This window comes from Amblyomma mixtum, chromosome 6, assembly GCF_055824585.1.
Source record: "Amblyomma mixtum isolate Tamu chromosome 6, ASM5582458v1, whole genome shotgun sequence".
In the NCBI taxonomy this organism is placed as follows: Eukaryota; Metazoa; Arthropoda; class Arachnida; order Ixodida; family Ixodidae; genus Amblyomma; species Amblyomma mixtum.
The window spans coordinates 127330870-127349591 of record NC_143017.1 but is presented as its reverse complement, the minus strand read 5'-3'; the positions used below and the strand labels follow the sequence as shown (position 1 = coordinate 127349591).

At 50.6% G+C, this 18722-nt stretch overlaps 1 protein-coding gene across 1 annotated transcript; it reads left to right on the top strand.

Moving 5' to 3' along the window:
* The first annotated feature begins 4035 nt into the window (after window positions 1-4035).
* Window positions 4036-16435, top strand: LOC149340324 (acetylcholinesterase-1-like). The gene is made up of 4 exons (XM_089549088.1): window positions 4036-4075; window positions 5403-6622; window positions 14681-14988; window positions 16178-16435. The coding sequence occupies exons 1-4, from the start codon at window positions 4036-4038 to the stop codon at window positions 16344-16346; spliced, it is 1737 nt and encodes a 578-aa protein (XP_089405214.1). The 3' UTR covers window positions 16347-16435.
* Window positions 16436-18722: the final 2287 nt, after the last annotated feature.

Sequence of the window (18722 nt, the reverse complement as noted above, 5' to 3'; positions counted from 1 at the left end):
CAGATTATATCAGTCAGCGCGTAGATTATTTCCACTGGCACTAGGATCAAATTCAGTGGGAAAACCTGTAGAAAGAGTGGGAGCGGCGGTTCATAGAAGGCATGAGGGATGCGGAAGAAATGCTCGCAACATAAATCATGAAAATGGATAAATTCCCTGTAAGACTGGCATAGTATATAATTCCCCTGTCATGTGGCCTCACCCAACGTTACTAGATTACTTGATAATCTAGTAACGTTGGCCTCACCTACATAGGCCACACAGGCCGCTAAATTAACGTGCAGCTTGCAGGCCTTGAAGGGCTGCTTTAGAGTCTGTGAAAACTGCCCAGACATGTGCAGATTCCTGACTAATGAATTGAACTGCAGCCCGTAAGGCAGCTAGTTCTGCACCAGTTGAAGAGGCGAGATAGGTAGTCCTCACCTTCATTAAAATAGACCTGGCCGGTAGCACCACAGACCCAGCAGAAATCCGCAATTAAGCTGTACCATGACGCCACATTGAAAGGACATGACATAATTTTCCAGTGGCTGCCGGGCCACTGGGGTATTTATGGCAATCACCAGGCCGACGAAGCTGCCCGTTCTGCCCACAATGACGGAATCCCTGTCAATAACCCTGTAACGAGAGCTGGCGCAGCGTGTGGGCTTCGTTCCTTGAGGCTGGAGCTCACACTTTCAGCGTGGAACACGGGAGAGTTCTGCAACCGTCGCCTCAGGGCATTGGACCCTGGACTTGTGTGAACTGTGCCTGTGAAGAGACAACCACTCACCTCTTGTGTGAGTGTCTTGTTTTTGTGACCGAAAGAAATAAGCTGCGTTGTGCCGCCTTGATCCTCGCCCTTTCACAGAAGCCAAGATCCTCGGTCCGTGGCCACAACGGTCGACAGCCATCAAGGCTTACAAGGCACTTTTTTTTGTTTTTTTGAGAGAGACTGCCTTGATTGACAGATTGTGGCTGTGTACGTTCCTTCTCTCTTCCCTCTTTAATCCCCTCATTCCCTTTCCCTGTGCAGGGTAGCCAACCGGAATAATTTCTGGTTAACATCTTTGCCTTTCCCCTTTCTCTGTATCTACCTATCGATCTACATTAACGTGCGGCTCATGGAGCACGCTAATTCTTTAAAGAAGAAAGAAACTAACCTAGCGAAGAATTGTTCCACGTGCAAATGCACGCCGTTTTTTGATGACACTGATGTGCTGTTCGTTCATCCTGACCAGCGCACTAGAGAAGTAGCTGAAGCTTTACATATTATCAGAAAAGATAAAGGGTGCGTGAGTACTCTGTCACATTATCTCTTCGAGAAATCAATATGCTACACACGGAATATGCTACACGGATGAATATGCGGATGTACACGTGCTTTTAAAGCGGTTGTACCTTTTACCAGCACTAGCAGTTTGTTGACATTGCGCATGTGCGCTGTTTCTTCGTGTGTGTGTATATTATGACGTGCTTCTTCCGAATAAAAAATCAGTTGTAAGTTAAACGCTGGTGTGTGTGTCCTGTCTCTTTCTTGGCCTGTGTGTGTTTGCGCTGTTGAACCACCATTATGAATTTACACCAACTAGCCCAATCTGCAGTTCTTCTATAGAAATGGTAATTACACGCCTGCACTTGACATTGAAATAAGCTGCAGGTTAGGAGGCTGAACGTGCTACCACGAATGTACGAATTCCGCTGCCACGTGGCGTCAAGGTAACAAGAAAAGAGGAGAGAGATTCAGGAGCGCGACACCGTAACGCCTGAAAACCGGCTCCGTCGATCGAAAAGAGAAACGTGGGCTTTTCCTTCCTCCATTGATCATGTGGCTAAGACTGACTGCCAATTCGGTACAGTTAACTCAATTTACATATTGCCGTCCTACATTTAGGAACTTCACAGCTGCACACGTTTGTCCTGGGAGCTGACACAGAGACGACCGAGCCAGCCTCATCAAGTCATCATCATCATCAGCCGGACTACGCCCACGGCAGGGCAAAGGCCTCTTCCATGTCTCTCCAATTAACCCTGTCCTTTGGCAGCTGCGGCAATCGTATCCCCGTAAACTTCTGAATCTCATCCGCCCACCTAACTTTCTGCCACCCCCTGCCACGCTTGCCTTACCTTGGAATCCACTTCGTTACTCTTAATGGTGCACGTAAGAGGAGTCTGAACTCGTCTTTTTACCGCGGGAACTCGATATACACGTTCTGAGCGTTCTTAGAAACCTATTTATTGTCCTGTGCGGCCGATTCCCCTAATTTAAATCGGATTAAACGTCCCGGCTCCCGCCTTTTTTTTCAACTGACCGCTGACGGTAGGATGAGTCAACCAACGTTTCAGCCAGTCCCGTGGCGGCTTGCCGCTCTGCCATCGGCGGAGTGATACGTAACGATCGGCGAAAGCAGTTAGTCCACGCATATATTTATTTCCGTGGGCCTGATTTGCAACTATGTAGTCTCTGACTGGATATATTTACTCACGGAAACCTAAAAACAAAATAAAATCAAAAGCAAGGCCGCCACGCGACCGCCTGAAAGGTACTCCACGCGTTAGTTTACTCTTCCTACCGTCAGCGATGAGTTCAAAAAAAGGCAGAAGACGGGACGTTTAATCCGATTTAAATTAGGGAAATCGGCCGCACAGGACAATAATTCCTTGTTTTTAAGAATGCTCGGAACGTGTAGATCGAGTTCCCGTGGTAAAAAGACGAGTTCAGATTCCTCTTTAGTGCACCTTTAACGACCAGCCTTATCTTGCCTTCGCATTATATGTCCTGCCCCAGCCAATTTATTCCTCTTGATTTCGACTAGGATGCCACTAACCCTGAGAGAAAGAATAAACATTTATTTGTAAAAAGGAGACCGGAGCGGATTATGGGTGGGGTCCTGAACCGTGAAGAACAGCGCGAACTTGGACGAGGAGCAGCGCCCGTCTGTGTGCTTTCCTTCTGTCCTCGTCCAAGTTCGCGCTGTTCTTCAGGAAAATGTCATACCAGTTCGCCCAAGCATACGTTTTAACGTCATTAACACGCGTTTACTCCCTCACCCGCTGTGCTTTTTGATCGCGATAGTACGTCGCTTGAGGCAGTGTTGAAGGGCGGAAAGTGCAGAAATGGAATTGCTATGAAATCGATTCATTATTTAAGCCCTGGACGTGGCCTAGCGACAGCTGCTCAGGCGCAGCTCAAGTCCCGTACTCGAGGCAGTGCAATATATGTGAAGGCTTAGGTATGTACCAGCTCCCTGGTTCAACAACCACCTATGTTTTCGTGGTTATACAATTGCACGAGTTTCTGCGTCCTGCAGGTTGCATGGAATCGTACAGGGGTCGTTTTGTACCATTTTCAAAATTGAAAATTGGTTTGTGAGGAAAGGAAATGGCGCAGTAATTGCCTCACATCTCCACCGAGCCACGCAGTAAAGCATGGGATAAGGGAGCTAGGAGCGTCGCGACCGCGACCGTTGCGGCCGGGTTCAAACCCGGGAACTCCGGCTCAGTAGCCGAACGATCTAACCACTGAGCCAAGAGGATCTAACCAAGAGGAAAACGGTACAATCGCCCGCCGCGGTGGCTCAGTGGTTAGATCGTTCGGCTACTGAGCCACCGCGGCGGGCGATTGTACCGTTTTCCTCTTTCTCTTTCCTCCGGTTGCTGCTCGTGAGTGGGTACAGCTTAAGAACAACCCCGTACCACCTGCAGCTTTCCCTTAGCGCTGCGATCAATGAAAACCGCTGAAAGTGCAGCTGTCCTGTGCCTAAACATTGCTACATTTTGTGAAGGTGAAAAAATTTTAAACGGGAATGCCAAGCTGGCCAATGTTTCCCGAACCGAGTGCAACGCGCCCTTGGAATGCGACGACATCCACAGCGACATTAGCACGGCCGAGTGTAATCAGGGTGCGACCATTCGTGTTCTCCCCGTAAAATGGGCAAAATTTCTGCGTGAATGCGAGGGCCGTCGATGTTGAACCAGCACCTGAACAGTGACCGCCGTTTGCGCATTTCGCACCCGTGCGCCGTCGGAGATCGGTAGCTGCTACGCTGCGCAGCGATGAACCTAAAGGTCAGATGTTTCTGCCGTGGCCTCAAGGGTGAGTATAGAGCACTTCTCGCAGCGTAGCACATTGCCACATGCAGATCACTGCGGTGCGTGGCATACAAGTCGGAGCAGTTCAAATGGAAACATCGTGCATTTAACGCTTGCTCCCAGCTATAGCGTGTGTCAGAAGAAGTACAGCCAGCCAAATATTTAGCTATCATGCACGACCGCCCACTTCTCTGTGCTCGTGCACTTTGTTCACCGGAGAAAATTGGGGAAAATGCCGCACAGGCTCACGGAGTCAGTGCTTAATCTTGAGAAGCACCGGCGTATAACCGGTGAGTGCGTTGCCATGGGAACCACTCGGAGGGTGCTTACCGTGAATGAGGGAGGTATGACGTAAGCGGAGAAATTCCATAACCGGTTGGTACTTACCACAGGAACCATGGTTACCGTGTAATGAGGAGGAGGTTATGGCAAGAACGTAAGAAGGAGCAATCGATCGGCGGTTGCCACGGAAACCACCCGGAGGGTATGTAAACTTGGAAGGCCGAGGAGGGTTACCATGGAAGGAGCTTTGTGGTGACAGCGCAGGAAGGCAAAACCAGAGGATGGTTACAAGGTAACCGTCCTAAAGATGGTTGCCGTTCAAAGATGAGGCTTGGCGAAGCGGAGAAATTCCCAACCGGAGGGTGATTACCGGTGGTGAGAGCGCGAGAAAGCTCAACCGGTATACATGTTTGTCATGGTAACTAACCGTAGGGTAGATACCCTAGGAGGAGGTGGATGGTAGCCGTGTAAGGAGGGTTTTGCGAGACTGTAGGACAGTAACTGTCCGGATCGTGGCTACCGTGGAAGGAAGAGAAGGATATGCATGGCGAGAGCGGACGAACGCAACACGGTTTATCTGCGGCACTGCTGTGAAAGGCGCCGCCCGAGGAGAGGATTGAAGAGGAGACCTGGACGAAAAACTGTTTTGTGTGGAAAACTAAAAAGAGCGTCCTAGAGTTATACAGATGTGAGGTCACAACATATCGTATAGTATAAACACCTTAACAGCTGTCTCTGAATATCACGTTAACCAGTGGTAACACCGCCCTGTCATTTGTGTTTCTCCATCATTTTTTAGAAGCGACCTTCAGTAAAATCGCCAAACGATGTTTGAAAAAATAATAGACGGTAAGACCGAAGAGTGCAAACATACCAAGGGTCCGGCAATGTAGGTTCTCCGCGATGACAAAACCAAGACAGTTTGTGCAGCAACCCTTCATGCGCAGGTGTAATAAAAAGGTTTTAACAATGTATACCGGCTACTGACAGCACGGTGACGTTGGTGTATACATTACGACAGCACACTATTGCTATGTTCACTTTTGCAGTGTTCGCGATCAACGCGTGCCTTCTGCTGGGAATCGCGGGCATAATATTGCTATCGACTGAGGGTCGAAAGCGCCACCCGGAGCTCAACGTCATCCCAGAAAGCAACGGAAGTCTGGTCGTCCTCACCACCGGTGGCCCCGTGCACGGTGTTGAGATTACGGCACACGGCAGGACTTTGCACGCCTTCTATGGCGTCCCTTTCGCCGACCCACCGGTGGGAGAGCGGCGGTTTCTGCATGCCGTGCGAAGGACACCGTCCAAGACCATCACCATGGCGACCAAGATGAGGCCCGCATGCCCACAGGAGTCGTATTGGTTCAACACGGAGTACGTCAACGCCTCCAGCTTTGACGAAGACTGCCTTCACTTGAACCTCTGGACGCCCAGCTTTCATACCGATGACGCATTGCGGCCGGTTGTCGTGTACCTCTACGGCGGGGGCTTCCAGAACGGCGGCAACCACCTGGGCATCTACGATGGCAGCCATTTCGCTGCGCTGGGCGACGTCGTGGTGGTGGTGCCCAATTACAGGGTCAACGTGTTCGGCTTCTTGTACGTGGGCACGGACGACGCTCCCGGAAATCAAGGCCTTTGGGACCAGCGGCTGGCGCTGCTCTGGGTACGGGAAAACGTGCGTGCCTTCGGAGGAGACCCCGAGCGCGTGACGCTGATGGGCCAGAGCGCAGGCTCCATCTCGGTCGGCTACCACGTCATCTCGCCGCTCACGCGCCACCTCTTCCAGCGGGCCATCATGCAGAGTGGCACGCCTTTCTACAAAGTCGAAGAGAACAGGCTCACGGGCCCAGAGAAGGCGCGCCGGCTGGCGGCAAGACTGTGCGGGCCATACCTGCTGCGCAGACCCATGGGGCACGTGGTTGACTGCCTGCGCAACCAGACGACCGAGAAGCTGCTGGGCGCCGTCAAGATGGTGTTGGGACTCAAAGCGTCGTCTTTCATACCGGTTTCCGGGGACGAACTGCTGCCCAGTGACCCCCTGGTCACCATGGCCAACGGCAGCGCGCGTCCTGTGGATCTGTTAATAGGCGTGAACGAAAACGAAGGCACGTACTTCCTGTACAAGTTGTACAAGACTATGGGCATCACCGACCCCTTCGTCATGAGTAACAGGCAGCACGTGACCATCGTGAAGCTGCTCGTCAACTACGCCCTCTGGGAGGCACCCGAGGACCTCATCGAGGGGCTTCTAGCCAATGTCAAGGTATGGCCGATGGTTTTTATTCACCGTTCGCGCACTCTAGCTTCCATTCCCGCTCAAGCTTGGCCTCGCGGTGATATAACAACACACCACACATAGGCGTGCGAAGAGGGGGGGGGGGGGGGGGGGGGGCAAGGAGGGCAGTGGCTTCCCTAATAGACAAGGGGAAGGGAGCGCAAGTTTTCTTCCATATTGTTCTTTGCTACACAGAAGACATGAACGGGCGCTACCATGCACTTTGGCCCCTCCTTAAGAAAGGACGTGTGCACACCTATGCTAACGCACGAACAAGGGTAAGTAATTTACTGGCTTCTAGGAAGACTGGCTAAATTGTGCCGAAAGGGGTGTCTTTTTTTCTGCTTTACTAAAATTAGGTTATTATGGTGATCATTCCCATCGTATCCCTTACAGTGCAGACAAAAGAACGAAACTGTCACACGCAGGACATGTGAAGTGTCCGAGCACTTTTGCGTGATGTAATGTCGTTAATACGATGTGCTACTAACAATCGCCCAGTATAAGCGCTCCCTCCGTCGCGTTAACTTTCTATTGGTAATAGACTGCTTAGAAACAAAAAATTCATATCAGTAAGTCATGTGCTTACTTCGGTACTGCATGGATAAGGTAGAACAGGGATCGAGCTTGTGTAACGCGCGCATGCAGCCGCCCGCATCATCTCAAACGTCTGAAGACTGGTCGGAGTCATGAAGAGAGAAACTTTTGTTCTGTTACACGAAGGTCATGGCAGGTCATGTTCTCACCGCATTGTTCTGTGAATGTGCGCTGCAGTCATGTACTGCGCGCGGATGTAGACGACTTTAACAGCGTGACCGATATGACATAATTGTGTGCACTCTCAGGAAAAAGGGACTAACAGGGGGCGAGAGGTTAGTCTTTTTAGGGACTAACTGACCTGCCACTGGCATTCGTCCTTTTCGGGACGAACTGCAAAGGGTCTAACTGTTGGTCCCCTTAGAAAGCGATGCAACAGTTAGTCCCGGGGAGCAGACGTTTAATGCAAAATGTAAACGACGCGCGATTCTCAGCGTAATTTAGAGCGGGATAGTTTCCGACAGAACTTGACACATATAACAACGATAAAGGAAACAGAAATAAAGACACATGAAAACACCGATGTGAGGTAATAAAAGTCTTATATGCGAAACACACACATTGCCTTTCTTTACCGCTCACATTATTTCAAACGTGTTGCTGTTTAGAGCACAGTATGTTGATTTTGGCCATAAAAGAAGTGCTGAACTGTGTGTACATTACGACCGGTACTTCACAACCACAACAGTTCTTTTCTTCGTTTCTTTATTTTGCGTATAAGGTGGACTTATTTCTAGCAGCTGGCAGCTGCACATTACATCCTGTTGAAAACATATAGAAGGTCATGGTTCACTTCGTTTTTTGTTACTGGCGGACAGCGGTGACAGGGAATTGACTGCTTGCCACTCACCGTTTCGCTATGTGTCGCCGATGCTTACACAGCATCCCATAAGCTAGTGAACAAATGGCAACGATATGAAACTACGTGTGCTTGCTCAACCCTAACCTTTACAATCCACATTCGACACGTATTGAAGCTCAGTATTTGTTTATGCGGTTGCACAGCTGCCAGCCGCTTCGGTTGCACGAAGCCTTTTTCTCACGCAAAAGTCTATCCGCTTCGTCGCGGGTAGCGGCGGTGCTCTCACTGGCCTCAGACGACGTACTGCGCTTGAAAAATCGAGTATTATTGCAGTCGAGATCTTCTCGCGCGATTTTCGCCTGCTGCTATGCAGCGATTCTCCCCCGTTAGTCTCTCGGCAGTTAGTCCGTTGAGTTTGCACACGGCGCGCATTTGTGGCAAGAAGAGTGCCGTGTGCAAATTTAGTGACTAACGGGGCGCTTTGAGGACTAAAGTTGTCTTTACTACCCCCTGGGCCGGTTTTTTTTTCGCAGAGTGTACACCTTCCTCGACGTGTTCACCTTGCAGGTAGTGAAAACTTAGTAACGGCTGCTGTTACAACCTTTTTTTAACCCTTACTACCTGTGCACTATGTTCCTACGACCTTGTTACTACCTCAAAAGCAAATTAAGTAGTAATAAGGTAGTGACTTCTGCTGTTATTACGTTTTTTGGCAGTACAGTCTAGCCCGGTTATAACGAAGTCGGCGGGAATCGGAAATCACTTCGCTATATCCGCTATTTCGTTATATGTGGACTACGAAAAAAAAATGCAAACATCGGCATACCGATTTATTGCCGCTGAAAGAAGTCGTCCAGCGTCCCCTGAACACGTTTCGCGAGTGCGGACTTCAGGATTGCGGCTTCCATACCATCCAACTGCGAACCAAAGACCTGGTCGAACTCCGCGATAACGCGATAACGATAAAAATGAGCCACGCTTCCAACATGCAGAATGCTGCCGCGCTTTCTCCCTGCCTTGCGCACCGCGGCACCGACATAAAACAAAGCGCGCGCTGCCACACCTCCTGCAGACTGCAGTCCAGCCGTGGCGCCGACTGCCTGGGAGAAATAGAGAACCGAGATTGGCCAAGACGGCCGCTCTCTGCGACGTCATCGAAAAAAAAAATCGTCTCTGTTCTTTTTTACATTTTTACCCTGCGCGGCGTGCTCTACCGCTCTACGCCGTGACGCCGTTCAAGGACGGCGCAAAACGAGACCGGCGTGCCATGCGATGCAGTGAAGCAACCTTTCGCTCCGCAGGAGAGCAGACGACGCCACGAAAGGACGCCGCCAGCCGAATTTTGCTCTTATTTTCGCGGAAAAAATCGCCTCAAGGAGGCAAAAATGTGTTGATTGGCAGATTATTTTTCGGTTGGTATTAAATCTCTTCGTTATATCCGCTGACGCGCTCTTATTTACTTCGTTAAAACCGGACCCATAATGTATTGAAAATGCAAAAATGGGAATGGGTAATTGAAATCACTTCGTTATAACCGCTATTTCGCTATAAGTGGCTTCGTTATAAACGGGCTAGACTGTACTACACTTGTACTACCTCATTATAACCCTGGTAGTATCCATTACTACCTTGATTTGGAAATGGATGATCGGAACATGCACATATATGTATACTAACATTCCTGGCGACATTGCTACTCAATGCCCCATGTTTTTATGTGATGAAAAGTGTTTCCTAAATGGCAACAAATCTAATAAAATTGGCAGTGCTGTTTTTTGTTTTCAATACAATATATACGCAGCACCTATGAGTTCCAATCTTTAGTTTGATTTCTTGATTGCACTTTTTCACCAACCCCAAGCTACTGTGCCTTACTTGTGCTCATTTTTCCTTCTTGTTTTACTGCGAGATGCATCCATGTTCAATGTTTTCTCATTTGGAGTGTTTTTTCGGACATACGATCTAATATATTTTTAATAAGTAAAGAGAGCGGCCATTGTCAGCGACATGTGTGCGGTGTTCCAGCCCTTACCACAGCCTCTCAACAGGCTAGAACAGTTTGCCTAAATAAAATAAATAAATGTTAATAAAATTCAACATGCAAACAAAATTACTCTTTATTCCAGGGGCTCAAAGGAAAGAAAGACTAGACATTTTCAACTAAACAACAGGTAGTAAATGTTGCGGTTGTTGCTACCCCAAAACGTAGTAACCCCAACTACCTTTTTTTTAGAGTGTACCACTTCCTCGTCGTAGTTGGCATAGCTGAGCTGAAAAGAAAAATAAAAGAAACTGAGAAGTGCGAATACGAAATCACACCTGGCCCCTAGCCCGTCTACAATCATTTTTCAGCTCAACAGACCATGTGAAAGGCTCCTCGAGGGAGCCATATGGTCGGTAGCCTATATAACTATTCACTGTGGTATAAACGGCGCGCTCTTCGGTTAGCCCTGTCCTGGATAGCAATTTTTTATTTGTCAGTTATCTTTTTTTCTGCGTTACATGTCCTGCTCATTACTATTTCCTCCTCCTTTTTTCTGTTCTCTAACCCATTCCTTTTTTTTTTTTTGCCAAGGTACGTAATTGCGCAAGGAAGACGAGGACAAACGAAGTAACACATAAGAGGTGTCCCCATTTTCATTCTTGCCCGTCTTCCTTGCGCAAGTATGGAGCTTTGAAGAAATTAACCAACTCGCACCCCCCCCCCCCCAAAAAAAAAAAAAACTAATTTGCTTTTCTATAGCTCGCTCGCGGCCTTACGTCTGAAATAATCGGTTGACGCGAAGGCTGAATTGAAGAAGTTGGGAAATACTCAATTGAAGAAGTTGGAAAAAATTGGCAGTGGCTTAGCTCTGGTTGAGCCTGGATATACAAGCGAAAAGCTGCAGTTATACTTTGTTTGACGTTATGGCTGTCGCAGTTCGCGCACAATGCACTGGGAGCACCACGATAACGGTGTAGGCAAGCGCGTTGCCCTCCTTCCGAATGCGTAGTAACTGTGGTAAACACGCGGCTGCAAGTAGCGTCATACGAGGAAGCCGAGCACGCGCCGATGCACACTCGGTAAACACGCGCACAGCGCGCGAACGACGCGAGGGTCGACCGGCGAAGCCGCGCTCGGCGGCGGCTCCGCCGACCACGTGCGCTTCTCCAGTGACGTCACGCGGCGAAATGGCGTATGCGCAGCTGTGGCTAAAATTGATCACAGCGCACGCCAGACCCGATGTTGCCTAGCATATAGTGAAGCTTTTCGCTTCAATACGAAACGTGTGGGGACGCTTTCGTCCCCTGCGTTCGCTTTCCCTCAACGCGCTAGTTCCCTGTGGTTAGCTCCTCCGCAAAGCACTCCTCTCGGTTCGGTGACTTTCCACTAACAGGGGAGGGCGCTCGCGTCGCAGCGACACCAGCGCCACGGATGGCGTTTTGCTGCGCGCTCGCGGGGAGCTACGGGGGCTCTTCTCCCTCGGCAACGGGAAGCGAACGGACGTTTCGCTCGCAGCTTCGCTCTTCGTCGACGGGCGCCCCTCGGCCGGAACTTACTCCCGCCGAGCCCGTTCCGCTCGACCTCGGAGTTTATCCCTTTGCCCTACCGTGGGCGGACGTTCGCTCGTAGCCGTGCTGGTGAGTCGGACATCCTAGATTCCTCAGTGTATTTTGTTGCTAGCTGGCGTTATTGTTGCTATAGCAATAAATGCCTTGTTTGTGTCAGCCATTGTGTCGTTCCTTTGTTCCCGTAGAGCACGGCCCGCCGTGGTCGGCGTGCGCTCAGTAGCGTACGCGACCACGGGGTGGGGTCAGCGCGGTTTTGAACCATGTCAGCCGCGCTTAAACGGGGAATACGTGTTTATCCCCCCAATTTTAAACCCCACATCTGGCAGCCCAACGTGGGGCCTGCTCTTGGAACATTGGACGACAGTCTGTTCGGTTCGAGGAACGCTCTTTGTCCGGACTTGACAAGTGCTAGGCCTAGAGTGAATTTTGATCGCTAGGACCTGCGGCATGCTTTCTTGAGTGCGAGGTGTATTGCGCTGCAGCATGTTTGAACTTTTCGACATGCTCAGCATGTTTTTTTTGTGAAGTTTTCTTCCTGGAGTTTCTTCAAGAACCACTTGGTCCGCATCGAGGGAGCGCGAGGCCTAGCGCCCGCGGAGTTGCCGAGCCCGAAGCGAGTGAGTACGGAAGCCGCGTGGGTGGTCCGAGTTTTCTGTATATATTTTCTCGCTGTCTCTTTTTCGACTCTGGGAGTCGCGGCTCTGGGAGCCGGGTGGCCTGGGGCCACGGGTGCCTTAACGAGCTCGCTGGTATTGCAGCTCGGCACCGGGCGTTCCGACACCGTCCGATACGGTGGGCGCCGATCGCTCAAGCTGCTTTGTGCAGTGAGCGGGGAGGACCACCCCACAACGCTGATGTCTCCTCGCGGCTGCGCGCACGAAACCCGTTTCGGGTCTTTCTTTTGTTGGGGGTCGTCGACCTTCACAGTGGCATTGAGGCCTAAGGCTATTCATAGCCGCCTGCACCTTGTCAAAAGTGACACGACCACCGGACCGTGGTATTGAGAGGGGGCGCACTTTGCTGGCCCACCCGTTTTTTTAACCTCGCATGAACCGAGCATTCTCGTTCAACTCAAGAAAGGGCTTTGTTCACTCGAACTTTGCGTTGCACAGCCGCCCGACACATTTTGCTAGCGAGTGGAGCATTGAGTCACCAGGCCCTTGTGTACACTGTCTCCCCTCCCGTGACCTACGTTAAAGGCATGCGGAGTGTGTTTCGGAAATTTTACAGATCTGGAGCCACTGCGGCTTGCTGTCCTGTGCACATCGTCTCGCTGCCGCCTGCTGCGACGGAGCGGCCTGTATCCTGTTCGCCGCATCCATCCGGGGCAGCCGTGGCGAGACCAGACAGCAGCCACGTCTGGCTGCTGTTGCCCTGGCGACTACTGCGGAATCTTGGCCTGCAGTGGTCAACCGGCCCTCCTCTTCGCGGGCCTGCGGGCACTTAGCCCGCGGGCCATGCGAGTCGTCCCAGCGGAGACCTTCACGCCGCCTTCGGAATACCGCGGAAGACTGCGTGCACCCTGTCGGCGTGACCTCCGCTGCACGACCTGCCTCAAGTGCATGAAGACCAGGAGACTCCTCCATAGCATGTAACTTGCAGGCGCGTGGGTCTATTTAAGGTTGGGGGGATGTGGGGACGCTTTCGTCCCCTGCGTTCGCTTTCCCTCAACGCGCTAGTTCCCTGTGGTTAGCTCCTCCGCAAAGCACTCCTCTCGGTTCGGTGACTTTCCACTAACAGGGGAGGGCGCTCGCGTCGCAGCGACACCAGCGCCACGGATGGCGTTTTGCTGCGCGCTCGCGGGGAGCTACGGGGGCTCTTCTCCCTCGGCAACGGGAAGCGAACGGACGTTTCGCTCGCAGCTTCGCTCTTCGTCGACGGGCGCCCCTCGGCCGGAACTTACTCCCGCCGAGCCCGTTCCGCTCGACCTCGGAGTTTATCCCTTTGCCCTACCGTGGGCGGACGTTCGCTCGTAGCCGTGCTGGTGAGTCGGACATCCTAGATTCCTCAGTGTATTTTGTTGCTAGCTGGCGTTATTGTTGCTATAGCAATAAATGCCTTGTTTGTGTCAGCCATTGTGTCGTTCCTTTGTTCCCGTAGAGCACGGCCCGCCGTGGTCGGCGTGCGCTCAGTAGCGTACGCGACCACGGGGTGGGGTCAGCGCGGTTTTGAACCATGTCAGCCGCGCTTAAACGGGGAATACGTGTTTATCCCCCCAATTTTAAACCCCACAAACGGTACGAATCTTTCTATGTAACCTGGGAGTACGCAACGGGGGTGGCCGGAAGTTAACCAACCCGTTTTTTGTCCCATCGATCAGGAGTTATCCACCTGGTTGCGTAATGCCCCACAAAGGGTTAAAGGTTGATAATGATGAGGAAAAGGGGAGAACCCATGCCCCTCTCCGAATTCAAGTCCCCCACCCCAACTTCCTGGAAAGAAGTGCTCTCGTTGGTCACGTCCTGGAGCACCCCCTCCGTCCTAACGCAATAAATTGGCTTGCCCCACTCTACCGCACCGCTCCAAAATTCAATAAAATTGGCAGTGGCTTAGCTCAGCTAGGCCAGGATATACGTAGCGACAGCAGTTTCGTCCACTGACATTTCGGTATAGCGACAAGCCGTCGTTGTCGTTCAGCAGCTTGGCGGCGTCTCTTCGCGAGGCCTTCCCCTCGTTCTTCGGGCGTCTCGGCCGCCCGCATAGCCTTTCTCGCCTAGTTTTCACGCTGTCGGCCGGCCTTGTACCATGCGACGACGTCTGGATAGGAAGACTCAGTTTCACACAGCCTGTACTGCTGCCGTGGCGAGCATGGCCGATCTCCTTCTTCCATGGTGCGTGTCTGAGTGCATCGCTTCCGGCTTATATCCCAGCTAAGCGGTGCGACTCTGCGCGTGCGCAGTGCGGTGCCATGGTTGCCATGGTACTGGTTGCCATGGTAACGGCGCATGCGCAGTAGTGGCCTTTGGCAGGCACCGCGAAATGCGCATCTGCTAGCCTAGGGTAGCTTTCGCTACAAAAAAATTCTTGCATACGTTTCTACCTCCAAGTACTCGAATTAACCCACCCGGTGACCAGAAGGCTAATGCCCTGTGCAGGAGGGGACGTCGACGCCGGACATAGTGCGACACCTGGCCGACGGAATCGGCGACGTGGCGATGCGCTGCCCGACGCTGTACTTCTCGGAGTTCATGCTGCGCCAGCAGGGCTCGCGCGTCTACCACTACGAGTACGGCTACCGGCCGCAGAGGGCCACCTTCTGGCCGGCCTGGATGGGCGTCACGCACTTCGACGAGTTTCCCTTCGTCTGGGGATACGTGTTCGACCGGCCCGAGCTGGCCGCCGAGCGCGACACGCAGTTCAGCCAGCTGGTCATTGGCCTCTGGAGCTCGTTCGTCCACAACGGGTAAGCATGGACGCAACGACCTCGCAGCTCATTGTATTGCGGCTGTAGGACGCTCTGTCCTACAGCGCCGATTTCCACAGCTACGCTCATTTAAACAGAAAGGAGTAAAAATGGAGTAAACCGTCTTTTAGCGCACAGCCTTTTATAAAAAGGTTGTTCGCTAGAGGAGAGCTTACTTCCTTTTTTTCTCCCATGTAAGCGTACTCGTGCTTAAAGTGTATCGTGGAAGACGTAGCAACAGAGTTAAGCCTTTCAGGCGCTATTTATCATCTGGACTAAGAACAAATATTGGTTGGCGTAAATAAGGCATCCAGTCCTCACGACAGACAGTTCGTTTGTTTTACGACGAAAAACAAACTGGCAGAATCTCCTACTTATTTCTCTCTCGTTGCCCGGATCTGTGGTACCCTGAGCTAATTAAGTACATATATTCGCTTTGGCTTCCAGTGCTAATGAGTCTGTCATCCTTACCCCATCCTGTCATACTTTCTGCTACTAATTTTAATACAATACAGTTTAATGAGATACCAATTTAAGGAAGGCCCGAGCGAGAAAGCTTATTGAAGAAGCACACTATCGCCCCCCCCCCCCCCCTCTCTCTCTCTCTCTCTCTTATTAAGGTTGCCGTTGTATGTTGGCCTGATATTGATACGACTTTTTTTTTCTCGAATCATTTTTATAGACTTTCGCCGGCCTATATCATATTCCCTGTTTCATGGGAAGCCCATCAAGGGGCTCGCTCCTATGAGTGCGCATGCGCGCCCGAGAGAGAGAGAGAGAGAGAGAGAGAGAGAGGAAACGTCGCGAGACAGAAGCGCCTCCGTCCGCGCCAAACAAGCGTAAAGACGAATGTCGCAGCAAGAGAGAGACTGCTACAAAGCGATTGGCAGTGACCGACACAGAAACTGGAAGCAGGGGCGGATCTACGGGCCATTCTCTGGGGAAAGCGGTGGGCGCCATGTATTCCTTGAGTTTTCTACGACGAAAAAATAAGGGTCAGTGTGGTTCTCCCGGGCAAAATTTCTTGCTGCGTGAATATTAGCGAACTGCTTCGTGCTAATGCGGCTACTTGTGATAGAGGTTATTTTTTGTTTTTTTTTTTTTGCCATGTACAGTATATAGCGTCCTTGGTGGGCGCTGTGTCCCACACGTGTCTTACTTGATTGGTTTTTTTCGCGAACCCTCGCAGCACCATAAGCGCGGGGAACACGCTGTGGCCAGCGAACGAGAAGCAGCTCGGCAAGTCGCTGAGTCTTGTGGAGCAGCCCAAGGTGCAGGACGTCATCACGACGCCGACGTGCACCGTACTGCGCAAGTACATCGTGCCGTACAAGATGAAGAAAACGGCGCAGGCCTAAGCTTCCACTCGGCGGCGACGCCCGGACAGCGCACTTCCAAAGACAGCGGGTGAATAGTGTGCGCGCAGTAGGCAGAAGCGAGTGCAAGGAGACGCTGCGCCGAATAAAAGACGTGCTCGCTTGATGTGCAGCGCGACAGCAGCTTAAAGGGTGCCGTGCTGTACTCTCGGTCGTACCTGTCGTACTTTCGAGGTCTATGCTGCACACGTGCATCAAGTGCAGGGTGCTGCTGCACGGTGCACTTGATGCTGGCGTCAACATCTGCTATCCCACGTAAATGAAGAGAAAAAAAGTAGAGATCTCATTGCGACGACCCTCACTGGGAGAAGGCGAAAGCATTGACGCCTCCTCGGCACTCGCCGCCTCTCTTTGCCTCTCTTTATCATTTTCTTTTTGTTTGTTAATTAATTTAACTACTAAATTAGCGTAATTATATTATGCCTCAATTAAAGATCGCTTTATTCACTATGATTACACCTTCTTTTATCTCAATCAACCATTTTGGTTTTTCAAATTTGGCGCCGTGGTTGCTTTCCCGTCCACTTACTATATCCCCGTCCAGCCTATTCAACTGTCCAATGGTTTTTGCTGATAATTAATTACCTAATTAACCTATATCAATGAAACTGTTTTGTTCGATTAATTATCACTCATCAAATACATTTCAATTCATTTCAAACTTTGTTTTCACTCCTTTGTCTATCTTTAAAGCGAAAGTTTACTACTTGCACTTTCAAGCCTTTGCCGTCCGACGGCGGTGCACATGAAATGACCTTTCGCATGACCTCTGTGTGACGTCACGCCGAAGAGCTGGGCGACCATCTCGCGCCGTCTGCGAGTAGTGGCGGTGCCACCACCGCCGGCCTTAGATTAGATTGGATTAAATTAGATTGGATTGGATTGGATTAGATTAAATTGGATTACATTAGATTACATTACATTAGATTAGATTACATTACATTACAGTGGATTGGACTGGATTGTATAACCGATGCATCACCACAAGTCTAACCACAAGCACCACCACCAGCTACACTACCAGGTGAACCATGGTGTAGGTACGGATATTGCATTCGCAATTACCGGGCTTAACCAAGCTAAGCCACAGCGAATTTTTTTCACTACTTTGCCGTCCACGGCTGTTTTCCTGTCCGCTCACTATGTCGACGTCCGCGCTATTTCAACGTTTTTTTTACATTTTTGGCTTTATAATTAACTAACCATCCTATCGACACACACACACACACACACACACACACACGCACACACACACACATTTGCGCAGCATCCTCAGATCATCCTCTTTCGATTACAACCACTCGTTCGATGCTCACTCTTCTGAGAACATGACAATTGCTGCGAACAAGTTTTGCGGACACGTTTTGGTGACACGACCCCGCCTGCATAGCCTAGAAATGCTTTCGCATTAAAATATCAATAGAACGCTCTTTATTACGATGAATAAACTACCTCATCCAAAACAAACGGCACAAGCAGCATCTGAGCTGTTAGCACTAAATGGGGTAGCGAAGAAAGGAGAGCGTACCTGGAATAAATCATATCTCCAGCATCTGATACAGACGAATGGTGCATAAAAAAATGCAGCATTACGACACAAGCAGCTAAGATCCCATTCGGAATCCCCCGTGACGTACTTCATTACTTACGGTCGCGATGACATGCACATCTATGCCCACGCTTGTTATTTCGCGAGACATTCGTTAGATGGTGGTATAGCCCAAGAAAAAACAAAAATAATGTCCCTGACCGCACCGCCCATGGCTCAATTGCCTAACCCAGTTTAAAGTAAAAGTAGGGGTTCTCGGCTTTATTTTTTCGAAAATTCGGCGGACTTTTTTCGGTGTTTATTTCGGAACGCAACTTGTTTTTTTTTCTGCTAATATTATTTTCTACATATCTTAGCAGAAGAAAGTCGCGCAGTCGTTACAAAAAGTAAAAATACTTATGTTAAATGACTGGGCCGTGAGCTCCGCGTGCTGAAGGCAGCAACGGAGCCAGAGCACGACACCTTCGCTCCGTTTGTGCATGGTTTCGCATTGACGGCTGCTTGTTACGGTTCCAAAAGTTATCAATGTCCTTACATGCATCGAAAAACGTGCTCAACGAAGCGACGGCACCAATTCGGTGATAAGTCTGAGCAGAGTGCGCTAGGTGTAAAGCTCAGCTAAGTGGTCGATCCTTCCTATGTGCAAAGGCGTGTCTGAGTTCGCGGATCAGGGCCTCGCACCCCATAGTCACTGTACTAAATTCCTACGGTAGCTTTGTCTCACCACGTTCCTATTTCCAGCACGTTCCTAATTGTTTCCACTCTCAAAAAAAAAAACAGTTACACACTGCTCCGGCACACACTGCTCT

What these genes read in the sequence shown, in the direction of transcription:
- LOC149340324 (XM_089549088.1), top strand. Translation starts at nt 4,036, where the DNA reads ATGAACCTAAAGGTCAGATGTTTCTGCCGTGGCCTCAAGG. An exon ending in GGCTTCTAGCCAATGTCAAG is followed by an intron (nt 6,623 to 14,680) that starts GTATGGCCGATG and finishes TGCCCTGTGCAG; the next exon opens with GAGGGGACGTCGACGCCGGA. An exon ending in AGCTCGTTCGTCCACAACGG is followed by an intron (nt 14,989 to 16,177) that starts GTAAGCATGGAC and finishes GAACCCTCGCAG; the next exon opens with CACCATAAGCGCGGGGAACA.